The sequence below is a fragment of the Pantherophis guttatus genome, chromosome 16 (genome assembly GCF_059756535.1).
Source record: "Pantherophis guttatus breed Tessera chromosome 16, ASM5975653v1, whole genome shotgun sequence".
Classification (NCBI taxonomy): domain Eukaryota; kingdom Metazoa; phylum Chordata; class Lepidosauria; order Squamata; family Colubridae; genus Pantherophis; species Pantherophis guttatus.
In genome coordinates, this window is record NC_142078.1 from 5,601,147 (window position 1) to 5,625,877 (window position 24,731).

Sequence of the window (24,731 nt, forward strand, 5' to 3'; positions counted from 1 at the left end):
CAATTCAACAGTTCCATTTTGGAACCGTTGAACCAACTCTGCCACTCTTAAAATCCTATCTCCGTCTTCACCTTTGAAATATTCACCTGAGTTGGGTCTTCAGATTCTGAAGATCTCAAAAATGGTATTGTAGGGCTCTGTTTTTACATCTCCAGAGCTTGGCCTGGTTTTCTGATTGGCTTAGTCTGGGTCCTGCCCCCAAAGGGTGAAGATCATCAATTTAGGAATGCCTCCCTCTCTCAGTTGCTCACGGAAAGGGTGACCTTGAAAGATACCAGATACGCTAACGTATGGATTCAGAGGAACGCATAGAAAGGTTCCAATCTCAGCTATTCGTTTTCCAACGCTGAAGAAAAATAATAATGGGAGACGGCAAGGGAAAGTCAAGACCCTCAAACGAGATGGTGGTTGAAGTTCTTTCTTCAACAGCGAAAAGGCATTTGACTAAAAATGTGGGAACCTGGAACTTGACCCATCTTGGACAAGCTATTGGCCAGTAGGGAGCAGGTAAGGGGATGGGGAAGAGATGGAGGGAGCTTGAGAAGGCTCTTGGTGGTAGACAGTCCCCAGCAAAGGACAAGATTCATGTCTACTTTGGCAAGAAACTGCCGTATGGTTGGTTTAGGGTCCTTTGACAAAACGGGCATATCTGTTGCAGGTTCCTCAAGGTTCTAGAATGCTGGGAGAAGTTTTCTTTTTCTATCCTGCTGTCTTGGGGTGGGGAGGGGTTCCTGTATCTATGAGGAGCACCCAGAAATTTGCCATTCGCTCCTGGTAATCACTAGCCCTTGGGCTGCCAAGTATACAGTGTCATCTGAACGATGGGAATTGGAAGGACCGATTTTCCTCAGTCTGCCCTCCCCGTTAATTTTCCTATGAGTCTCAAATCCACATTCTTTGCTTTTTCCTTAAGCCCCTTTCTGCTTCTGAATTTATTTCTTCCCTTATTTCTTCCCTTCCACCTCCTTTCTCAGTTACGTTTTTTTCCTCCCTCTTCCCACCTCCCTCACCCACTCCGAAGAGCAGAAAAATCCATACCTCTAAGAGAGTCTTTTATAAAACTGACCTGTTCTGAAGAACAGGAGAAGGAAGAATGGGGGAAAAAAGGAAGGAAGGAAAAGAAGGAAGGAAGGAAGGAAGGAAGGAAGGAAGGAAGATAGGAAGAAAGGAAGGAAGGAAGGAAGGAAAAGAAGGAAGGAAGGAAGGAAGGAAGGAAGGAAGGAAGGAAGGAAGGAAGGAAGGAAGGAAGGAAGGAAGGCTGATTATAGCATGCTGGCTGAGGAAATTTGAAGTCCAAAATTTGAGTTGAAGTCCACGCATCTTAAAGGGACCAAGGTTGAGAAACATTGATCTGGTAGAAGTTAAGGCTGAATAAGGTTTGGCTCAGGTGGCCTAGACGTGTCTTCGAAACGCAATGATTTTAAGAAGACAGGAAGTTTTAACTCGGTTTCCAAAGTTAAAGTCCCTTAGGGAGATAAGTGTGTTGCCAACACCTGTGTAGCTATATCTTCTTCAAGTTCTCAAGATGTCACACTTTCCTTGTTCCCTTGAAATGTCCACCCTGAGCGAGTTGGCCAACCACGTTAAGAGAAGAAGGAAAAACCAAGCTGGATCCCAGTCTTGGTTTGAGAGAGGAGAGGAGGACAAGAATGGGAAGATCCATCTCTGCGTGTCCCCCTTCATCGTTTTTTTTTTTAATACTAATCCCGTAGCTTTGCCATTCCCCATCCTTTTTCTAACCTGCAGAATTTACTAGATACTTGGCAGCACATGGAACCCTGTAGTGATGCCCTCTTGGGGGAACATCTGTCCGTGGAGCGAGCGATCCAAGAAAAAAAAGAAAAGAGAAAAGAGAACTCACTTCTGTCTCTGTTTACCTTGTGTTTTTTTTCTCTTCTTCTTTTCTTTCTCCTCTCTCTCTCTCTCTCTTTTTGACTCTCTCCTCTTTCCGTCTGCTTCACGCCTTCCTTCCCTCCTCATGGCTGCTTCTTCTCCCTCCCTCCCTCTCTCCCATTCACCTTCCCCACCCAACCCCACCCCACCCCGCTCCTTTTCATCGTGCAGAACTGGCCTCTTCACGCCTGATCTCGCTTTTGAAGCCATAGTGAAAAAGCAAATGCAAAAACTGAAGGAGCCCTGTTTGAAGTGTGTGGACATGGTAGTCAGTGAACTCACGTCTACCATCAGAAAGTGTAGCAACAAGGTAAAAATCCCGCGAAGGAGGGAGAGAACTACTTCCCCACCCACTTCCGTATAAAAAAACAAAAAATGATGCCTTTTTGCGGGCACATGGGCACACACACAGAGGAACCCACATGATGTGCCCATGTGTCTCCTTTTTTGGGGGGTTAGACTTAGACTTCCTTAGAAAGTATACAGCACAATCTTAGTCCCGGCAAACCTCTTTTTATTCATACGGCTGTGAATTATGTTGTCATTCCCAGTCCGAAAGGCTTCTCAAACAGTCTTTCAGGGGAGTGTTTACAAACACCCACCTTATCTACCTTGGAATGCAGCCAGAGAGCTAATTGCCAAATGCAGGGCAAGGCCAAACTTAGCACAGAGTCAAACAGAGCTTTTCCAAAGCTTTTACTGACCAGATAAACTAATTGCTTCCTGCAAAAGCTCACGTCCCTTTCGCTTCTCTTTTATGTCTTATGGGAGGGGCCAATCATCTCCAAGCCTTACTCCCAAGTCGACCCTGTTTCCTTAATTGTTCCTGTATTCTGGCAGCTCTGCGCATGTGCACAGTGGGAACAGGCTCACGCTGTTCTTCTGCCTCGCTGATGTCAGACTCATGAGACTCCGGAGGCAGCAAAGAACTACCAGATGGCCTTGGCCCCCTCTCTGCCTCTGAATCGGAGCCCTCGTCCGAGCCTTCCCCTGACTCCAGGACTGGCCCACGTTCCTCCCCAACCTCCTCACTGTCCGACTCTGCTACCAGCTCTGCTGGCCGCTGGTGGGCCACAACAGGGATGATGGGGTGAAGATGCTTGTTGGGCCATAAGTAGACAGGTTCTAGCTCTGAAGGACAAGGGAGAAGATGGTTGGGTTTCTATCTTCTCGTTCTTCTGAGTGCTTCGAAGTCCTGGGATGGCCACTCAACGAGAAAACTAGTCTGAGATGTTCTTAAAATGTCCTCCTTGCCGTCTGGAGCAAACTCTTGGTCTGAATGTCTATGGAGATTCTCAGTCATCCAAGTCACGGTTGTCCCAAAGGTGTTTTTTGAAGAGGCAGTTGGACTTCCTTGGTTTTTCCTTGAAGAGGTTTCACTTCTCATCCAAGAAGCTTCTTCAGCTCTGGCGTAGCTAAATGTCTATGGAAATTCTCAGTCTTCCAAGTCACGGTTGTCCCAAAGGTGTTTTTTGAAGAGGCAGTTGGACTTCCTTGGTTTTTCCTTGAAGAGGTTTTGACTTCTTATTCAAGAAGCTTCTTCAGTTCAAGTCTAACCAGGGTTTCGCCCTGATGCCCAAGAACGACCAAATCCGTTTTTTCCCCGATTTCTTCTTGTTGGCACCCATCTGAAATTTTAATTTCTTTTAAAACCTCATTTCTTAACCTTTCTTCTCCTCGTATTGGCATTCCATTAATTTACCAAAAAAAAAAAAAAAAACGTTAAATAGGCGAGAACCATGGTCACCGAACACTGGAATTGTGCTATTTCAATCCTGTTCCAAAAATCGCAATTCAGGATCCATGTTAAAGGGGTACAGTTTTTTTTTTTAGGACATCTGGACACCGTTAGATGGCGCCACACGCCTCCTGAACATGGCACTTTGGCTCTCTCGATTCACCCAGCGAACAAACCACAAGAAACAAACTTCAGATTCTCAAGTTTTGACTTTGATCTGTAACGAAGACCAAAAACCTCGACGGCGCAGCTTCTCGGACGTCTTTCAAAGACTGGATCCAGGCAGGGCGAGGAAGGCTTTTGGGGCGGAACCAAGAATGAGAAAAGAAAAGGATGAAATAATGTCCTTATTTGAAGAAAATAACAGATGTGTTTTTCGATGCAACAGCAAAAGGGGAGATCTTGGTGAAGGTTTGCTGGTCATTTGGGCCAAGCCACAACCGTCTTAAAAAAGCAGCTGCGTTGTTGAAATGGATGTTGTTGCAAACAACCTCCTTACAAGGAGGATCAGAAAGAGATGCCCGAGAGGGATTTAATTTTCCGCTGCGGATTCTCTGAAGCTCCCCCTTCACTTAAAACAATACGTCCGTAAAGAGGATTCTTGGGTGATTAAAGGATGAACTTTCGTTTCCTTTCTCAATTCCTGCCCTACGGAATTCCTTCCTATTGGCAACTCCCCTAGGATGATGCAGGGAAGCCGTCCTGCTTGTTCTTCCAATTTCTCTCTCTCTCTCTCTCTCTCTGTTTGTTTTTTTGTTTTGTCTTTTGAAGAGTTGCTTGGAAACTGCACCAGGCGTGGAGTTTAGCAGCTGAAACCCCCCAAACTCAGCTCCCCGAAACCCAAAACTGACATTGGAAAGAAAATGTATTCTGTTGTTTCGTGTTTTTATTCTTCTGCAGACAAGAGCCTCCTTCGAGCATCTGCATCTGATGGAGGTGAAGATAGAAACGAGGAAGGAGAAACTTCCTAAGAGGGAGGACAATTAACTCGTGGAACACGTTGCTTCCGGAAGTTGTGGGTTGCTCCATCACTGGAGTGTTTTAAGAAGAGACTGGACAGCTGTTTGCCCAGAAGGGTATACGGTCTCCTGTTTGAGCAGGGGGTTGGACTAGAAGACCTCCAAGGTCCCTTCCAACTCTATCATTCTGTTTTCTAATGTAGAGAAGGACTAGTGGTGACATGATAACACCATTCTAATATTTGAGAAGAGAGGGGGCTCAGCTGCAGAGCATCAGAAGGCAAGACAAGAAGTAACGGGTGGAAACTAATCAAGGAGAAAAGCAACCTAGAACTAAGGAGAAATTTCCTGACAGTCAGAATAATTAACCAGTGGAACAACTTGCCACCAGAAGTTGTGGATACTCTTATCACTGGAGGCTTTTAAGAGGAGACTGGACAGCCACTTGTCTGGCTATTACGTTGTTCAAAGTGACAGTTGAATCCAGAATTTCCATTGCTTAAGCAAGGCAGCTGTTCAGTGAATCGTGCCTGATTTTGCGAGGGTTTGTTAAGGGAATTGCTGCAGTTATTAACTGAATCACACGGTCGTTAATGAAGACAACTTCCCCCATTGACTTTGCTTGTCAGCAATCACTTGATCCCGGGACGCTGCAACCCTAGTAAATACATGACAGCTGTCAAACTCCCGAATTCTGACAGCAATAGCATTTAGACTTATATACCGCTACGGCCCTCTCTAAGAGGTTTACAGAGTCAGCCTATTGCCCCCCACCCCCAACAATCTGGGTCTCATTTTACCCACCTCGGAAGGATGGAAGGCTGAGTCGAGTTTGAGCCGGTCAGAATTGAACTGCTGCCAGTCGGCAGAATTCGCCTGCAATACTGCATTCTAACCACTGCGCCACCACAGCTGATAGATAGATAGATAGATAGATAGATAGATAGATAGATAGATAGATAGATAGATATACTGTAGATAGATAGATAGATAGATAGATAGATATAGATAGATATAGATAGATATAGATATAATAGATATAGATATAGATATTAGGATAGATAGATAGATAGATAGATAGATAGATAGATAGATAGATAGATATAGATATATAGATATTAGGATAGATAGATGATAGATAGATAGATAGATAGATAGATAGATGATAGATAGATAGATAGATAGATAGATATACTGTAGATAGATAGATATAGATAGATATAGATATAATAGATATAGATATAGATATTAGGATAGATAGATAGATAGATAGATAGATAGATAGATAGATAGATAGATAGATAGATATAGATATATAGATATTAGGATAGATAGATGATAGATAGATAGATAGATAGATAGATAGATAGATAGATAGATAGATATACTGTAGATAGATAGATATAGATAGATATAGATATAATAGATATAGATATTGTTATAGATATTAGGATAGATAGATATAGATATAGATATAGATATAGATATATAAATATATAAATATTAGGATAGATAGATGATGATAGATAGATAGATAGATAGATAGATAGATAGATAGATAGATGATGATGATAGATATAGATATAGATATTAGGATAGATAGATAGATAGATAGATAGATAGATAGATAGATAGATAGATAGAGATAGATAGATAGATAGAGATATAGATATAGATATAGATATTAGGATAGATAGATAGATGATAGATAGATAGATAGATAGATAGATAGATAGATAGATAGATAGATAGATATAGATATTAGGATAGATAGATAGATAGATAGATAGATAGAGATAGATGGATAGATAGATAGATAGATAGATAGATAGAGATAGATGGATAGATAGATAGATAGATAGATAGATAGATAGATAGAGATGTTAGATGGATGGATGGGTGGGTGGATAGATAGGTAGATAGATGATAGATAGATAGATAGATAGATAGATAGATAGATAGATAGATAGATGGATGGATAGACATAGATAGAAACAGATCAATAGCAATAGACTTATATACCGCTTCACAGTGCTTTATGGCTCTCTCTAAGTGGTTTACAGAGTCAGCCTATGGCCCCCAACAATCTGGGTCCTCATATTTACCGACCTCAGAAGGATGAAAGTTTGAATCAACCTTGAACCAGAAAGGATCGAACTCCTGGCAGTGGGCAGAATTAACCTGCAATTCTGCAGCCTAACCACTGGGCCACCACGGCTCCTAATGCAGCTACAGCAATAGCAGAATAGCACTTAGACTTAGTATATATATCACTTCACAGTGCTTTTATAGACCTCTCTAAGCGGTTTACAGAGTCAGCCTCTTGCCCCCAACAATCTGGCTCCTCGTTTACCGAACCATGGAAGGACGGAAGGCCGAGTCAGCCTTGATCATGTGAACCTGGGGATGCTGCAATGAAATCTGTGGTGACGTCTCACTTTTTTCAGTGCCGTCGTAACTTCAAACGGTCACTAAGCAAACAATTGCAAATCGAGGACTCCCTGCTTTGGGGATGAATGAAAACTTGAAGCTGTTTAAACAACATTTTCCCGTATTTTTGTTTTGTTTTGTTTTTCTCTGTCCGACAGTGGCTTCCTGCTCCCCAAATTCCTCAACGGTGAACTCATTTCAGGCAAAACCCGCCCCGTGGCAAGAAAAAAGAAAGAAAAGAAGAAAAAAAAACCCACCCCGTTTTAAAAATCCTGCATCTGAGAGGAGAGAGGGGGAAAAAAAAAAGGGAAAATCATTCCTAAAAATTGCTAAACGAGACAGGAAATGGATCCATCTGTTTTTTCCAACAGCCCCTGTGTGGGTGTCGGTGAAGAATGGAGAAGAGATGACAGATCTGCCTGAAAGAGAAATCAAAATTTTTTGGAGAAGGGGGTGGAACAGAGGCCAACGTGGCCTCGGAAGGAATATAGAAAGCCGTAGAATCAAGAATCTCTCTGTATAAAAAGCGAAATCCACTCATTCATCACGAAATCTCCAGAACGGTAAAGCCTATAAACTTGAAATTTGGCATGTACATTCCTCTTGGCTTCTAGATGCTCGCTAAGAAAGGATTTTTCAAAATGACCACCCGATCATTAGTATTTCGTATACAGTATTATATTAACACCAGGGGTGAAATGCTACCGGTTCGGGCGAACTGGTATTTCCGACGATCAGCTGTGCCGCACGATTTATATTGGAAATCCTGCTGTTCTACTTACCTTTGCAGACTAAGAAAAGGCTTCTTAATCCTCCTTTTTCAACGCTGCGCAGTAGCACCTGTGGTGCGCACGAAGCACGCATTTGGCGTGCACCGCGCATGCTCGCACGAAGCGAGCCAGTAGCGAAGCGAACCGGTAGCAGACTTCAGAGCATTTCACCCCTGATTAACATGCTCTGATGCTAAGGAGTTAGATGTTCTACTCCCCCCTCCCCACCTGAAAAGAACTCTGTTCCAACTGCCAGTTGCCTTACATTCCATTATTACCTCAGTTCAAACTGGCAAACGCTCCACTCCTTCACTCAGGAGGGGTCTGGGGCTCCTTACAGTACTAAACGTCGCTACCTCACCAAAATGTCTACGCCTTCCACTTACAAATCGCCACCCAATCCCATAGTTTCGTAACGAAGCACGGGTATCCAGCTAGTATATGGATAGAATCAAGATCATCCATACCACTTTATAATGCCTTGGTAAGGCCACACTTGGAGTACTGCATCCAGTTCTGGTCATCACAACATTAAAAAAAAGATGTTGAGACTCTGGAAAGAGTGCAGAGAAGAGCAACCAAGATGATTAGGGGAAGTGAAGGCTAAAACGTATGAAAGATGTCTATGAAGATTCTCCATCCTCCAAGTCATGGTTGTCTCAAAGGTGCTTTTTCAAGAGGCAACTGGACTTTCTAGTTTTTCTTGGAAGACGTTTCGCTTCTCATCCAAGAAGCTTCTTCGGCTCGCTTCTTATCCAGAGCTGAAGGAGCTTCTTGGATGAAAAGCGAAACATCTTCCAAGAAAAACCAGAAAGCAAAGTTGCCTCTTGAAAAAAGCACCTTTGGGACATATGAAGGACGGTTGCAGCAACTGGGAATGTCTGGTTTGATGAAAAGAAGGACTAGAGGTGACATGACAGCAGTCTTTCAATATCTCAGGGGCTGCCCCAAAGAAGAGGGAGTCAAGCTATTCTCCAAAGCCCCTGAAGGCAAGACAAGAAGCAACGGATGGAAACTAAGCAAGGAGAGAAGCAACCTGGAACTAAGGTGGAATTTCCTGACAGCAAAAACAATAGACCAGCAGAATGGCTTCCCTCCAGAAGTTGTGGGTGGAAGTTTTCCAAAAAGAGATTGGACAACCATTTGTCTGAAATGGTCTAGGCAGGTTTCCTGCCTGAGCAAGGGGTTGGACTAGAAGACCTCCAAGTTCCCTTCCAACTCTGTTATTCTGTATTCATCCTGGCCCTCTCGAAGCAAGGAAAAATATGAGACCCACTCGGGAAATGCGGTTAGTTTTGGGAGGCAATCAAGAACGAGGGGACATGTAGTCCAAGCCAATGAAGCAGGAACTTGCTCAAAGGATGATCTGTCGTGGTGGAGTCTCGCTCTCCAGGATTCACCAATTTCGTTTCCCCGGCGTCCTGATCCCAGCAGCCATTTTCTATGTTCGGACAGGGGATTAAGCCACAAACTAACTCACCCCTAGTTAGAAAGATTTAGGAGCAGGAAACTGCTCTTTTCCACGGCTTCTTTAACGAGTGAGTCAGATTTGTCGCTCTGGCCAGGGAGCAAAGCTTGTTAACATCATGCCCACCAAGAAATCCTAATTCCAAGTCAGGGTTAGGATACCCCCCTGGATCGTGGCCATTGGTAGGAAGCGTGGGGGGACTGGGTAGCATCAATTCCGGGGAAAAAGCTGTTTGGAGATGTAGGTTAGCGGTGGATCAGGGGATCTGACAAGCCATGGTTTGCAGGGAGAGGCATCTTCCTCTGGGATCATGGTTAGGAACAGTGGTGAAATCCAGATTTTTTTTACTACCCGTTCTGTGGGGGTGGTTTGGTGGGTGTGGCAGGGGAAGGATACTGCAAAATCCCCATTCCCTCCCCACTCCTGGGGCCAGACAGAGGTGGTATTTGCTGGTTCTCCGAACTACTCAAAATTTCCGCTACCAGTTCTCCAGAACCTGTCAGAACCTGCTGGATTTCACCCCTAGTTAGAAAGATTTAGGAGCAGGAAACGGGGTGTCTGTTGAGGCTGAATTTGATGGCACCCCTAATTTTAAGGCGTCCGCCAGTCCCCCTCCTCCGATTTGCCCGCTCTCTTGTTCAAAAGGATGGCATTTTCTGGGTGCTGCTTATCTTACAGCCCCCTCTCCCCTCCCCTTTGCACCCCAACGCATGATCCTTTTTTGGGGGGGTAGGGTGGGGAGGGAAACGGCTGTATCTGTGTTGTGCATTGCTCGTGGCCCCACCCGTGTCGTTGTCGTGCATGTCCTCGCTTTCCCACAACGTTGGATGCTTCCCTGCCCCCCCCGCATGAGACGTGCCAAATAGCGACAGTCAAAACGTGGGGGAACTTTTTTTTTTTTGCAATTTTTTTAGGGGTGGGGTTGGGGGTTGGGAGAGGAATGGGGTGGGGTCTGTTTTGGATAAGAAGAGTTGGGAAGATGTTTTCCAATTTCCAAACTGGGGTTTGTTTATTTATCTGGTTTTTGCTGTCTCCAGCGAGAAAGAAGATGTTCTCCGGGGGTCTCCAACCTTGGCAAGTTTAAGACTTGTGGACTTCAACTCCCAGAATTCCTCAGGCAGCCATGTTAGCTGGCTGAGGAATTCTGGGAGTTGAAGTCCACACATCGTAGAGTAACCAAGGTGTGGAGACTTGTGGTCCAGTGTGATGTTCCTCAACCTTGGCTCCTTGAAGATGTGTGGACTTCAACTCCCAGAATTCCCCCCCAGCCAGCTGAATTCTGGGAGTTGAAGTCCACACACCTTCAAAGGGGGCCCGAGGTCGAGAAACACTGCTCCGAAACAACAGCAAACATCAAAACATCATAAATAGCCTCCTTACCCCTTGTTAAATGATGGTTAAGGATGGCTTCCTTGTTAAACCCACCCAGGGTCTTCTGAAGGGGTGGCTATTGTTAATTCCATAAAATTAAATTTTAAAAAAATTAAAATGTGTTTGGATGGACTCCATAACTCATCTTCAACGTCATCCTCCTGGCATGGGAGACGTTGCTATCGGCATCACCTCAAGCCATGGTTCCTTGAAACGTGGTTGATTGGTTAAGGCCCAGTTGGCCTGACGCACTCCACATATTGATTCCCTAAGCCGTGATTTGCAAGCCACCATAGATGGATTTGTCCTACACTGAAATGAAAACCCACCATGATTGAAGGCAGGCTTACAAAATGCGCCTTAAGGAAGAACTTCCAAACTTAGTTGAACGTTGGAAAACATCTTCACAGCTTTCCCTTTTTCCCATATTCTTCCCTCTTGCTTTCTCACGCTCCACAACAACCTTGGCCAGATACTCTTGGAGGGTTTGGGGGTATGTTTTCCACCTCCTTCTTCTCTGAGTGGACATTCTTCCCTCTCCATTTTCCTCCTCATACAGCTAGTCCAATATCCTCACCTGCGAGAGGAGATGGAGCGTATCGTGACCACTTACATCCGGGAGAGAGAAGGAAGGACCAAAGAGCAGGTATGTTCTATCTCAGCAGTCACCGACTGGTGGTCCGTGGAAATGTTGGTGGTCCTCAGAAAAATTATTTGCATTTTTTTTATATTGCACTAAATCAGGGGTCCTCAAACTACGGCCCCTGAGCTGGATACATGCAATGAATGTTTGTGTTGCTGCAAAGAGTCTCCCCCTTTGGGGTCTTTTTGTGTGGGTCGGAGGGGGGCAGAAATTCCGACTCGGGGTCTGCTTCGGCCTCCTGGTGTGGGGCTTTGGGCGAAGGCTGGAGGGAAGAGCCGCTGGTGGCAAAGAGCCGGAGGGCCTCGTTCCAGTGGGACTGCCTCATGGCCTGGAACTGGCTGACCATCTCAGCCCGCTGAGCCTCCAGGCGTCGGTACCTGGCCTTGCACTCCCGCAGGTCTTCCCTCTGCTTGGAAAGCCTGTGCTCCTAGTCCTCAGTGAGGTGCTTCTGCTGAGCCTCCTTCTCAGCCAGATCCAATTTGAATTGAGCTGTTTGGCCAACTCTTTCTCGTGGTGGCTGCTTAGCTCCAACAACTGCCTCCTGTTGGGATGCTAAGGAGCCTGGGCGAGGAGGCGAGGAGTGGCTGGTAGGGGAGCGGTGAGTAGAGGCCAGCGAGGCACCCCTCCACATGAGTGACATCGAGTTGGCCATCAAGTTGGCCACGCCCACCCAGTCACATGGCCACCTAGCCACGTCCACCCAGGAAATTGTATTAGAGGTCTGCGGGATTGAAAATTATGGATTTAGTGTTCCCTGAGGTCCGAAAGGTTGGGGACTCCTGTCTGGAGATGCTTCCCATTTCTGTAGCCACCCAACTGCCCCCTTTCAGAGGGCAGTTTTTCATTTGGAGTCCAAGCTTTTCCCCCAACAAAGCCCAGCTTTCCACCTCTGGAGAACCACAAGACGAACTGGACTTCAACTCCCATAATCCCCCTCCCTATGGGTTACAGGAGCAGAAGACTCACAGTTTTGGAGGCCCTGACGCAGTATTCTGGCATTAGTAACCATGAGCTTATTGTCGAGATGCTGATGAAGGTCATTTTGAGAGATCTCATATGCTTCTTCATGGTTTTCGTTCTCAGGTCATGCTCTTGATAGATATTGAACTCGCCTATATGAATACCAATCATGAAGACTTCATTGGGTTTGCCAAGTAAGTCAAAACGTACTTCTATGAGATGACTTCAGCCCATCTTTTTGGTGTTGAAGTTGTTCCTCTTGGACAAATTTCACCCAGATGTTAACTCTGCCTCCTGGGGAAAGTTGAAAACACGGCTTTTCCAGAAGGCTACGGACATTCTTAGTCCTCCTGGTCATGGTTGTCCCAAAGGTGCTTTTTCAAAAGGCAACTGGACTTCGTTTTTCCTTGAAGACATTTCGCTTCTCATCCAAGAAGCTTCTTCAGTTCTCATCCAAGAAGACTCTTCAGCTAGAACTGAAGAAGCTTCTTGGACGAGAAGCAAAACATCTTCAAGGAAAAACAAAGGAAGTCCATTTGCCTTTTGAAAAAGGATCTTTGGGTTTTTCCAGAGGCCATCTAATGTTTTAGGTCTTTAAATATATTTTCTTCCCAATAGTGAGGACAATTAACCAGTGGAACAGTTTGCCTCCAGAAATTGTGGATGCTTCGTCACTGGAGGTTTTTAAGAAAGGAGTGGACAGCCTCCTCGCTGAAATGGGATAGGGTTTCCTGCTTGAACAGGGGGTTGGACTAGAAGACCTTCAAGGTCCCTTTCCCGCTCTATTCTGATCGCGAATATATATGCATATTCTTTCTAGCCAGGTTTTACCTACGTAAACTAAGTTGTTCTACAGCCCTGGTTCTGTGAAATCTCATTCACAAGTTTCTGGGCCTTTTTTCTGCTGACAAACTGCAACTCTGTGTTGCTCTCTGGGAGACTCAGATAGCTATTTCTGCCTTTTAAGGCATCATCAGTGAGCCACACCCACTTCTATATAAATAAATATATATATATATATATATATATATATATATATAAATTTCTCTTTTGCAGTGCTCAGCAAAGGAGCAGCCAAATGAGTAAGAAAAAAACAGCCGGGAATCAGGTAAGAAGAATCCCTCAATAATTGAACGTTAGGGGGTTCCCGTGTCGTGAATGGATGTCAGTGGTCTTCAGTGTTATTTGGCATGATTTATGGTGGATGATTTCATTAATGTCCATTGTGGATGTCGGGAGATGTGGACCGTGTCCTCTACGTAGATAAATTCGGTTTCTATACATTGGCCATCCATCGGCTCCCGTTTTCACCCCATTTTTCAAGATGGGTAGGGGTTCTGGCCTAGGCTTCCTTTATCTCCCTTGACACGCTGCCGAAGACCTCATTGGCAATTAGCTTTGCAAGGCCACACCAAAAACGGAGCTTCAGAATTTAAACCAGCCAGAACGAACAAAGTTGCTTCCTGCAAAGGCTCACGTGCCTCCTTTATGTCTTATGGGAGGGGCCAATCATCTCCAAGCCTTACTCCCGAGTCGTCCCTTTTGTCTTAACTATTCTTGCCTTCTGGCTGCTCTGCGCATGCACGCACTGGGAACAGGCTCCCCCTGTTCCTCTGCTTCGCTGATGTCCGACTTTGGAGGCTCCGGAGTCCGCACATAACTCCTAGATGGCCCTGGCCTCCTCTCTCAAGATCAGCCCCTATGCTTAATTTTTCCCCTTTCTTCTTTCTTCTCCTTTTTAACTTAAGCAAATTTCCTTTTGTGGCATGAGGTTTTTTTTTTTTGAAATGTTTCGGGCTAACATCTCCAGTCATAAACATTTGGGTGGAGGGGGTGGTTATCATCTCCCGGTCTTCCGAAAGTTAGCATGCTCCAAATGTTTTGAGACTACAGTTCCCATCGTCCTCTACGGGTGTGGAGTAAGTCTGAATATTGTGGTGTCTGCATTCGGTGGAATCAAATCGGGAAAGCTATATGTATATGTGTGTATATACATCTATGCATTTATGTGTGTGTCTCTCTCTCTATGTATATATATACACACACTTTTAGTGGCACAGCTTCTTCCTTCCAATTGCTTTTTTTTTTGTTGTTTTGTTTTTTGAGTAATAATTTTTCCTTTCTTTGCTCCTGTTGTTTCTGCTGGTGCGGCTCTGTTTTTTCAGGATGAGATCCTGGTGAGTAAGAGGAGGGGGGGGAGAGAAATAAAATAGCCACTCATTGTTTGTGGCCATGTCTGAAAAAAAATAAAATACTAATTTTAGAACCTCTGGGAGGTACGCAGACAAAGCAGGGAGGAGAAAGAAGTCAAAATCTGACCCAGGTTTCTTGGGAAAGAGAAATAAGGAAGCGAAGACGTTCAAATTGGACAAGGGTTTATCCGTTTTGGATACTGCAGGCCCGTGATGGCAAACCTATGGCACGCGTGTCGTACGTGGCATGTAGAGCCCTTTCTGTGGGCATGCACACCATCATCAGCTGCTCTTCTGGTCTTCGCGGACGCCGGAGCACTGGAAAACGGCCTGAAAACGGCCTGAAAAACGTCCAAAAAACAGACCATTATTCGGGCCGTTTTCAAAAAAACAGCCTGAAAAACGGCCTGAAAAATGGCCCAGAAAATGGCCCTGAAAACAGGCTGTTTTTCAGGCCGTTTTCTGGGCCGTTTTCAGGCCATTTTTTGAGCTGTTTTGGGGCCATTTTCAGGCCATTTTTTTTAAAAAATGCCCCACAAAAACGGCCTGAAAAACGGCTTGAAAAACGGCCCAGAAAATGGCCCTGAAAAAAGGCTGTTTTTCAGTCCATTTTCTGGGCCATTTTCAGGCCATTTTTTTATAAAAAAACAGCCCAAAACGGCCTGAAAAATGCCCCCCCAAAACAGCCCCAAAACGGCCTGAAAAACGGCCTGAAAAACGGCCTGATAAATGGCCCAGAAAATGGCCTTGAAAACAGCCAAAAAACAGGCCATTTTCTGGGTCATTTTTCAGGTCATGTTTTTGGGCCATTTTTCGGACTGTTTTTGGGCCATTTTCAGGCCATTTTTTTTAAAAAACGGCCCAAAACAGCCTGAAAAATGCCAAAAAAAGCAGCCTGGAAACGGCCTGAAAAACAGCCTGAAGACAGCCTGAAAACAGCCAAAAAATAGGCATGTGCACGCCAGCCAGCTAGTGCAGAAAAGGTTCGCCATCACTGCTGTAGGCGGATCAGAGAAACATGAAGGGAATTGTAGAATTAAACAATTCAAATAGTGTAAAGTTCCACCTTTCTAACATCCCAGAGGTTTCCTGTTTGCAAAGTCACCCATCCAGATCAGCCGGTGCTTTGGAGATGTGGTTACTACAGCTCCCATCGTCTTCCATCTGGAAGATGCTCCTTTTAAGGAGCAGGACACACAGACGAGTGGTTTTAAACATATCTGAAACTCAACAGGCAGATTCCAAGTTGGGAAGAAGCATGAAATGCCCAACAGATGGAAAAGAGGGGAAAAAACAGACAATGGACATCAGTTGCCCAGAATTTAGGATGATAGACATGGAAAACAAAGGAACACATTTCCAAAACAATGTCATTTGTGTGCTGGCACCCAACACAGTTGTGTCCTGATGGCACTGAGCAAAGGTTATGAGCAGATGAAAAGATCTGTAGGTCAGTGGGACCACCCTGTGGTGCCCAGTTGAGTAAATATGAACCTCTAGTAGTAGCTTGAGATGGGACCTCTTCAGTAGAGTGCCTCCAATCTGATGTTCTGGAGATGCGGTGGATAATTGCCACTCTCTCCAGTCAGCATGGTCCATAACCATCTTTTCTGGAGCTCCTAGTTGTTGAACTCCAACCTTTTGAAGGCCACCATTTTAGGAAGTAGCTTGAGATGGGACCTCTTCAGTAGAGTGCCTCCAATCTGATGTTCTGGAGATGCGGTGGATAATTGCCACTCTCTCCAGTCAGCATGGTCCATAACCATCTTTTCTGGAGCTCCTAGTTGCTGAACTCCAACCTTTTGAAGGCCGCCATCTTAGGAACGTGGGGCCTTCTTGAATTCAACCCTGATCCAGAGGTGTGTGGACTGGAGGTTGTGGAAAGTGGGGAATCCCCAACTGGTCATTCTCTAGATAATTGGAGAAATATGACTTTCCGAGGTGCCTAATCTGAGGTTCATGGTATTAAACATGGCCAAGGGCACAGCTGTGAGGATGTTTGATAGGTTCACACACAGCATAAACACAATAGAGAGGAACTCAAGTTTCGTTTCCCAGCACCGTTCTTGCTTACCGTATTTTTCAGAGTATAAGACGCACCTTTTTCCCCCTTAAAAGGGGATGAAAATTTAGGTGCGTCTTATACACCGAATGTAGCCCCGCCCACCCACTGGCCCCCACCCTTTGGCCTCTGCCTCCCAGCAGTTTACCTCCTTGCAAGCAAACAGCAAGAAAAAACAGCTCCCTCAAGCTACAGCACAGCCTAATTAGCACAAGTTGATTCCATCGGCCTCCCGACTCTTGGCTGATTTGTTCTCAGCTGTTTTGCGCAGGGCTCTGCAGCTTGCTGCAAAGAGGTAAATTGCTGGAGCAGATTTTTTTTCCCCCCTTGTGCTAATCAAGCTATGCTGAAAACGAAACTGAAAGTAAAGCAGGCTGTTTGCTGCAAGGAAGCAAAAATGCTCAGAGGCAGAGGGAGATTTCTTTTTCTTCTTTTCCTCACCAAAAAAGGTAGGTGCGTCTTATACTGTGGTGCGTCTTATACTCCGAAAAATACAATTTAGTCATTAAATGCTTATTAACTCCTTTGTTTCTCATCTCTTCCTTTGCCTTGCTTAATCGATAATCCTGACTATGCAAAGACGGCTGCATGCATTGCATAGTTTTGCAAAAACTTTCCCTTTTTAGACTTGGGGGGGAAGGAAATGTTATTTCCCTTAAAGCTTTTCCAGATTCCCCCCCCCCAAGACTTCACATCACTAATCTCAGATTGTTGGCTTGAGTTGTGTGCTCTCCACGGAACAGCTTCTAAGCCAATTCTGCCGCTTATTGTGTTTGGTGTGGTGCCATTGTATTTGTATTGGTCTGGATCCTTGACTGGCATTCATGACTCTGGCGTGTTTCGGTGACCACAGGTGATCCGCAAAGGTTGGCTCACGATCAACAACATTGGCATCATGAAAGGCGGCTCCAAGGAATACTGGTTTGTCCTGACGGCTGAAAACCTCTCGTGGTACAAAGATGACGAGGTAAGGACCTTGAATTTTATCGTCCCCCTTTCCTCCGCCGTAAATGAGAAGAAATTCTAACCCTGCTGAAATTAGTTCATGGAATGGGGTGGGAATGGAGATTTTGCAATATCCTTTCCCCTGGAGTGGGGTGGGAACAGAGATTTTGCAGTATCCTTCCCCCAGGAGTGGGGAGGGAATGGAGATTTTGCAGTATCCTTCCCCTGGAGTGGGGTGGAAATGGAGATTTTGCAATATCCTTTCTCCTGGAGTGGGGTAGGAATGGAGATTTTGCAGTATCCTTCCCCTGGAGTGGGGTGAGAATGGAGATTTTGCAATATCCTTACTCCTGGAGTGGGGTGGGAATGGAGATTTTGCAATATCCTTTTCCCGGGAGTGGGGTAGGAATGGAGATTTTGCAGTATCCTTCCCCTGGAGTGGGGTGGGAATGGAGATTTTGCAATATCCTTCCCCTGCCACGCCCACCAAGCCACGCCGATAGAACCAGTAGGAGGAAAAAATTTTGATTTCACCCCTGATGTCCACCACATATGATAATATTCAATTCCCAGAATTCTGAAAGTTGAAGCCCACAAGTCTTAAATTTGCCAAGGTTGGAAATCTCTCTTTTAGAGGTGAGTTGCCATCGGTTCGCCATCATGGGTATAGGGTCTCTTGCTTGAGCAGGGGGTTGGACTAGAAGACCTCCAAGGTCCCTTCCCGCTCTATTCTGATCAATTGGATGATTGAGACTCTTCATAGACGTCTCCTTTTTTTCCCCTTTGCAGTTGCTTTATGTGAAAAACTTCTCTGTGTGTGTGCTGTTTTCTATGCATTTGTCTATAACAAAAAGGCACGGACAATTTGCGTTGTTCAGGCTCACCAGGGATTCTGCAAGTTTGGGAGAGAGAAAATATAATACTTCCTTTCTCCTTGGCAAAATTCCTAGCTAGCATATCGCTAATAAATTAAATGGTGTCCCCCCCATAAATCAGAGGCCGCCGTGATTTTTTTCTTTCGCCTTGGCTGAAATCGAGGCAGTTGTAAAAAGTGTTTTTCGTCGGCATTAAGTTTTCGTTCCCTGCCAGGAGAGCTTAAAAAAATATATATTTTAGAGCAGCCAGGACTGACCGTCTAGCTTTGAGCATTTTGGGCAAATGGCAGCGGACGGCAATTTGCCGTCAACGCAAAGGATGGTAAAGGGATTGTGCTAGAAAAGGAAGTATTGGAAGATCTTTTGAGAGTGGAGCAGCTGAGAGGTTAAGTTAATAAATAAAGGTACTCACGGGAGGGTCAGATGTTTAGAGCACATCTGGAGGCCTAAAGTAACACGATTAGCGGAGAATATTTCCTTCTCATATATTTTGAACTATTTTTTTTTAATATTTTTTAAAAAATTTTAAGACAGACAAACATTTAATACATCAATCCTCCCTTCCCTGTGACGCCTCGGTGTTATCGTCTAGGCTTCTTTTCCATCTTTTCCATAAGTTTCTTCTATTTTCATATTCATATTCATCCAAACCATTCTAACATTTCATTTCTAAATCAATACTATAATCATCATTTGTACAAAACTATAGTATCAATCATTTATATCTCTTTTCCAACCAGCTATAAAAATAATTCCACGCTTTAAAATATTCTGATTCCTCCTTATCTTTAATCATCAAAGTTAATCTATTCATTTCTGCACGGTCTAATTTTTTTTTTTTATTACTTCTTCTTCCAAAGGTATTTTCTCTGATTTTCAATTTTGAGCATACACAATTCTTGCAGCTGTTATTACATGTATAATCAAATATACATTTTCCTTATTAATTTTTTTGTGGAAAGATACCTAGTAGGAACAACTCTGGTTTATTTTGAACTAATTTCAGATGCTTGCTATTTATTGCTTTTTTCAAAGGGATTTTTCAAATTAAGCGATGATCCAACCCACCAAGTATGAAAACGCTTGTAAGCCTTAGACATAAAAGTTAATTCTCCCCGAATACGTTGGATTTTGTTTACTATATTTTCTTTAAAAAGGTGTAAATCAAAAAGGATGGTTGGCAGGGGGAGGGAAGCAGAACAGTGTATGCACCAGTGATGGGTTCCTCCCGGTTCGGCTGAGCCGGTAGCGGTGACGATATGACATCACCGAACCGGTTCTCTTTGTTTGGGAGCTGGGTCCTCCCACACCCCCCACTCCGCGTTATTCTTACTTTTTATTTGGCCCTGCCCCCAATCTATTTGCTGCCTCCCGAGTCCAAGCTGATTGGCTAGAAGGAAAAAAACCGTTTAAACTCTTGCCCCGGGGCTTCAAAGGGCCGCCCTACAGCTGATCAGTGCTAAAAGGCAGTTTGGTGGTAGACCAGAGTGCTCAAAAAACAAATGGGTAGACCGGTGCCTCCAAAAACAAATGGGCAGACCGGAACGCTCCAAGAACAAATGGGTAGACCGGTACAGCTCTGCAAGCAGTTAAAAGCGTGGTAGACCAGTACCTCTGCTAAATCCTAAAGAATTGTCACATGACTATCAAACCATGCCCACAAAATAAGCCACACCCACAGAACCGGTTGTAAAAAAATTTAGAACCCACCCCTGGTACGCACGATATATATTCTCCCTTACGAAAGTATTTCAACTTTCGTAACTCAAAAGGAAAGGTTAATTTGCAATAGAAGGAGAAAAATTTGCTAGGGATATGAATTTTTCATGCGTTCATTATTCAGCCGGTTCGGACCGGAAATAGCGGAAATCGCCGGTGGGCCCACCCCAGCTCTATGCCATCCTATTTAGGCATGTGTTGGAGGCTGGGCGCATGTGCAGAAGGCAGGCACGTGTGCGAACAGGGATGCACACACGCACAAAACGAGTGTGAGTGTGAGCGGTGAACCGGTAGTAACATAATCTGAAACCGACTGCTGGGGACGGTGATGACAGCTTCAAGGTATTTAATGGATAGGTGTTCTGATTATCTAAATCAGGAGTCAGCAACCCGGTGCTCTGGAGCCGCATGTGGCTCTTTCATCCCTCTTCTGCAGCTCCCTGTCGCCGGTCGGCTCCACAACTGATAAGACTTTCGGTTATGACAGGTATGTTCTGTCCCCGTCCCCACACACACACACAAACAGCCAGCCGGGGGTTAAAGAAGTACTCGGCACACACAAGGTTCGTTATCAGGAACTTGCCAGCAATACGATAACCATCTGCCAAGTGCTTTACTACAAGAAGAGGGAGTGTTCCTCCACCAGATAACACCAACGAATACATACAGTTTTCAAAACAGTCCAGCTCAAACATGAAACCTTCAGCAGATCAGGCGTTGTACAAAGTGACTAGCCAGAAGTTAGCTTTGTCCGTCACAGAGTCTAAATGGCCACCACACTCTCGTATATAGCCTGTGGGGTGTGGTCCAGTGACTCAGCTTAATCCCTGGCACGCCTCCTCATCTGCTGCAAACGTTTATCTCGCCTTCGTTGGTGTGGATCCAGGACCGACTTATCACCCTCATCGCTGTCATTGGAGACACCTGGCTCCTGGTCAATCTCCTCTCCCTCGGCAGACACCTGAGGCATTGCCAGAGAGGAGGGGCCTGGAGAGGGAGGCCTGGCTGGCTTCTCTCCTTCATGTTCGGAGCCTTCTTCCTCCGATAAAATGGGCTCGGGGGTCGGAGCCACAACAAGGTAGAGGAAAAAGGACGCCGCGCTAGGAGGAGACTCTATGGTGGGGGAACCGGATTTCCGGTCAGCTCCAGAATTGAATGGGGCGCTTCTGGTTAGGACCTTTGTGGCTCTTTGAGTTTTTAAGGTTGCTGACCCCTGATCTAAATGTTTCCCAACCTTGGTGGCTTTTAATACGGGTGGGACTTCAACTCCCAGAATGATTCCCCAGCCGGCAGAATTCTGGGAATTGAAGTCCACTTGTCTTCTTAAAGTCTCCAAGGTTGGGATGGAAACACTGCAATCGTTGATAGATGCCGTGGATTTTTCCACTAAGTTGGGTTGGAAAAAGATTCCCGCCAACCTCTGAGTTACGTAGTTATAATCCGGAGCCAAAATCGTCTGGAAGACACCGGTGGGAAAAGGCCGCACGATGCCTTTTTTTTTTTTTTTTGAGTCTGTTTGCACAGGATGATTGGGTTTTGAGTTCAACCTCTCTAGAGTTCCAAGCGGGTTTTTCCGGTTTAAGATTTCCAGATGTTTCTCCTCTCGGAGACTTTTGAAGGCCATCCAAAACCTTGGAAGGGGACTCAACTGCAAGAGATAATTCCTAAGATTAAATCGCTCCCTGCCATATTACTCTTTGCTGTTCTCCACCCCACCTTGACTAATATTGCCCGGCTGGTCTTGCCCGCTAAAATTTCCTGACCTGGACCTTCCTCCTCTTCTTCTCCTTTTCCTCTTCCTCCTCTTCCTCCTTTTCTTCTCTTCCTCCACCTCTTCTTCTCTTTCTCTTTCTCCTCCTCCCGCTCCCCTTCCTCTCCCTCCTCCTTCTTCTCCTCCTCCTCTTCTTTTCTCCTCCTCCTCGTCTGCTTTTTCCTCCTCTTCATCCTCCTCTTCTTCCCTTCCTCTTCTTCTTTTCTCTTCCCCCTCCCCTGCTCCTCTTCCTTCTCCTCCTCTTCTTCTTCCTCTTTCTCCTCCTCTTCCTCCTCTTTTTCTCCTCCTTCTCCTCTTCCTCTTCTCCTCCTCCTCCTCTTCTCCTCCTCTTCTTTCGCCTCTTCCTCCTTTCTTTCTCCCCTCCCCTCCCCCTTTCTTCTCTTCCTCCTCCTGTTCCTCTCCTCCTCCCCCTCTTCTTTCTTCTCCTACTCCCCCTTCTCTTTCTCCTCCTCCCGCTCCCCTTCCTCTCCCTCCTCCTTCTTCTCCTCCTCCTCCTCTTCTTTTCTCCTCCTCGTTTGCTTTTTCCTCTTCATCCTCCTCTTCTTCCCTTCCTCTTCTTCTTTTCTCCTCCCCCTCGCCTGCTCCTCTTCCTTCTCCTTTTCTTCTTCCTCTTCCTCCTTTTCTCTTTCCCCTCTTCTCTTCTTCCTCTTTCTCCTCCACTTTCTTCTCTTCTTCTCCTCCTCCTCTTCTCCTTCTCTTCTTTCGCCTCTTCCTCCTCTTTTCTTTCTCCCCTCCCCTCCCCCTCTCTTCTCTTCCTCCTCCTGTTCCTCTCCTCCTCCCCCTCTTCTCTTTCTCCTCCTCCTCCCTCCTCTTCTTCTCCTCCTCCTCCTCGCCAGCCCAAAAGCAAACATGCGTTTTAGATTTCAGATTGGCCTCCGCATCTGGATTCCAGAGGTGGCCCAAATCCTTCCCACCCACCCTATCCTTGACTGCAGTTGCTCAAAAGTGCCTGGAATGACTTCAGTTGAGTAGCATAAGCCGTTCTAACCACTTCCAGCTGTGGGGGGGGGGGAAATTGGGAGAAAGAAGGGAAGGGGAGAATTGGGGCTCCCTTTAATCCTGGGGGGGTGGGCAAGGGGGAGGCTGCCGGGGGTGGGGGGAAACCAGCTGTAGATGTCTTCAGCCCCCATTCGATGGGGAGAGCCGGCTGAAAGAAAGCTGCTACCTGCCAGCCGAAATAATAAATAACAGCACAGAGACCCCTGGGCTGGTAGAGCAGGAAAGACCCTCAAAGAAAGGAATCTTTGTTTCCCCACCGCAAGGAAAGGAAAGCGGTGTGTAGTTTGTGTGTTTCTCTTTCCTCCTCTCCTCTTCCACATTTCCAGTAAAAAACCCTCACCCCTCCCTCTCAACAACATATCCAGGCATCCACCCTTTCCATAAATCCCCAGTCCTTCAGCCCCGGCTTTCCTAGCAAATATATATATATATATTTTTTAAAGAAAGAAGCTAAAATGCTCTACTCTCCCTCCAGATGGAAGACTTTCGCTTCCGTCCAAATTTTGGAAGCTTATTGGCATTTGCCGATCTGTTTCTTGCAACGTTTAGGCGTTGTCGAAGGAAGAAGTCAGACCCCCGGGGCTGACAAACTCGACAATTTCACCCGAGTGGAGGCCAAACCATCTTTCTCCGCCTGTACAGAATGCAGATTAACAGAGGTGGAAGGGACCTTGCAGGTCATCTAGTCCAACCCCCTGTCCAAGCAGAAGAGCCTACACCATTTCTGACAGATGGCAGTCCAGTTTCTTCTTGAAAGCTTCCAGGGATGAAGCTCCCACAACTTCTGAAGGCAACTTCTGTTCCATGGGTTGATTGTTCTCATTGTCAGGAAATTTCTCCTTATTTCCAGGTTGAATCTCTCCTTGGATCAGTTTCCATCTATTATTCCTTGTCTGGCCTTCGGATGCATTGGAAAGTAGCTTGACCCCCTCCTCTCTGTGGCAGCCCCCCCAAATATTAGAAGACAGCTATCCTGTCTCCCCTGGTCCTTCTCTTCACTGGACTAGCCAGGCCCAGTTCCTGCAACCGTTCATCGTATGTTTTAGCCTCCAGTCCCCTAATCATCCTGGTTGCTCTTCTCTGCTCTTTTTCTAGAGTCTCAACATCCTTTTTTTTATAGTGTGGTGACCAAAACTGGACGCAGTACTCCAGGTGTGGTCCTACTAAGGCTTTATAGAGTGGTATTAGTACCTCCCTTAATCTTGATCCTATACAGTGGTGGGTTTCAAAATTTTTTACTACCGGTTCTGTGGGTGTGACTTGGTAGGTGTGGCATGGCTTGGTGGGCATGGCAGGGGAAGGATACTGCAAAATCTCCATTCCCTCCCCACTCCAGGGGGAAGGATACTGCAAAATCTCCATTCCCACCCCACTCCAGGGGAAGGATACTGCAAAATCTCCATTCCCACCCCACTCCAGGAGAAGGTATTGCAAAATCTCCATTCCCTCCCCACTCCAGGGGAAGGATACTGCAAAATCTCCATTCCCTCCCCACTCCAGGGAAAGGATACTGCAAAATCTCCATTCCCTCCCCACTTCAGGGGAAGGATACTGTAAAATCTCCATTCCCACCCCAATCCAGGGAAACGTTACTGCAAAATCCCCATTTCCTCCCGATCAGCTGGGACCTGGGAGGCAGAGAATAGATGGGGGCAGGGCCAGTCAATATTTTTACTACCGGTTCTCCGAACGACTCAAAATTTCCGCTACCGGTTCTCCAGAACTGGTCAGAACCTGCTGAAACCCACCTCTGATCCTATTAGTTGCGTACTTTTCTGTTCATGTCATCAGATTAATTCCCAATGAATTAAAAGCTAAAAGGTGCTTCCTCTTTGGATTCAAGAATTGACAGAATTGAGAATCAATATGGATTTTTTTTTGAGGATGTTTGCTAAACCTCTACCCTGCTTGCGTAGGTGATTCTCTTACGTGGTGG

General features: G+C 45.6%; 1 protein-coding gene across 20 annotated transcripts in view; it reads left to right on the forward strand.

Annotated features, from left to right (window-relative positions):
- Positions 1 to 24,731, forward strand: part of DNM1 (dynamin 1) — a 98,482-nt gene that overhangs the window by 33,459 nt on the left and 40,292 nt on the right. For 9 of the 20 annotated variants that reach the window (XR_015730099.1, XR_015730097.1, XR_015730096.1 and 6 more), the window contains exons 11-15: positions 11,189 to 11,275; positions 12,356 to 12,426; positions 13,289 to 13,340; positions 14,398 to 14,409; positions 17,340 to 17,453. Coding sequence is in view for 13 of the 20 variants with exons in the window: in XM_087879511.1 (XP_087735637.1) it covers positions 11,189 to 11,275; positions 12,356 to 12,426; positions 13,289 to 13,340; positions 14,398 to 14,409; positions 17,340 to 17,453 (336 nt within the window). In the remaining 7 variants the exon portion in view is untranslated. Of the gene's footprint in view, positions 1 to 2,064; positions 2,204 to 11,188; positions 11,276 to 12,355; positions 12,427 to 13,288; positions 13,341 to 14,397; positions 14,410 to 17,339; positions 17,454 to 24,731 lie in introns of all 20 variants that reach the window. The other 11 variants (XR_015730101.1, XM_087879507.1, XM_087879513.1 and 8 more) reach the window with 3 other exon arrangements.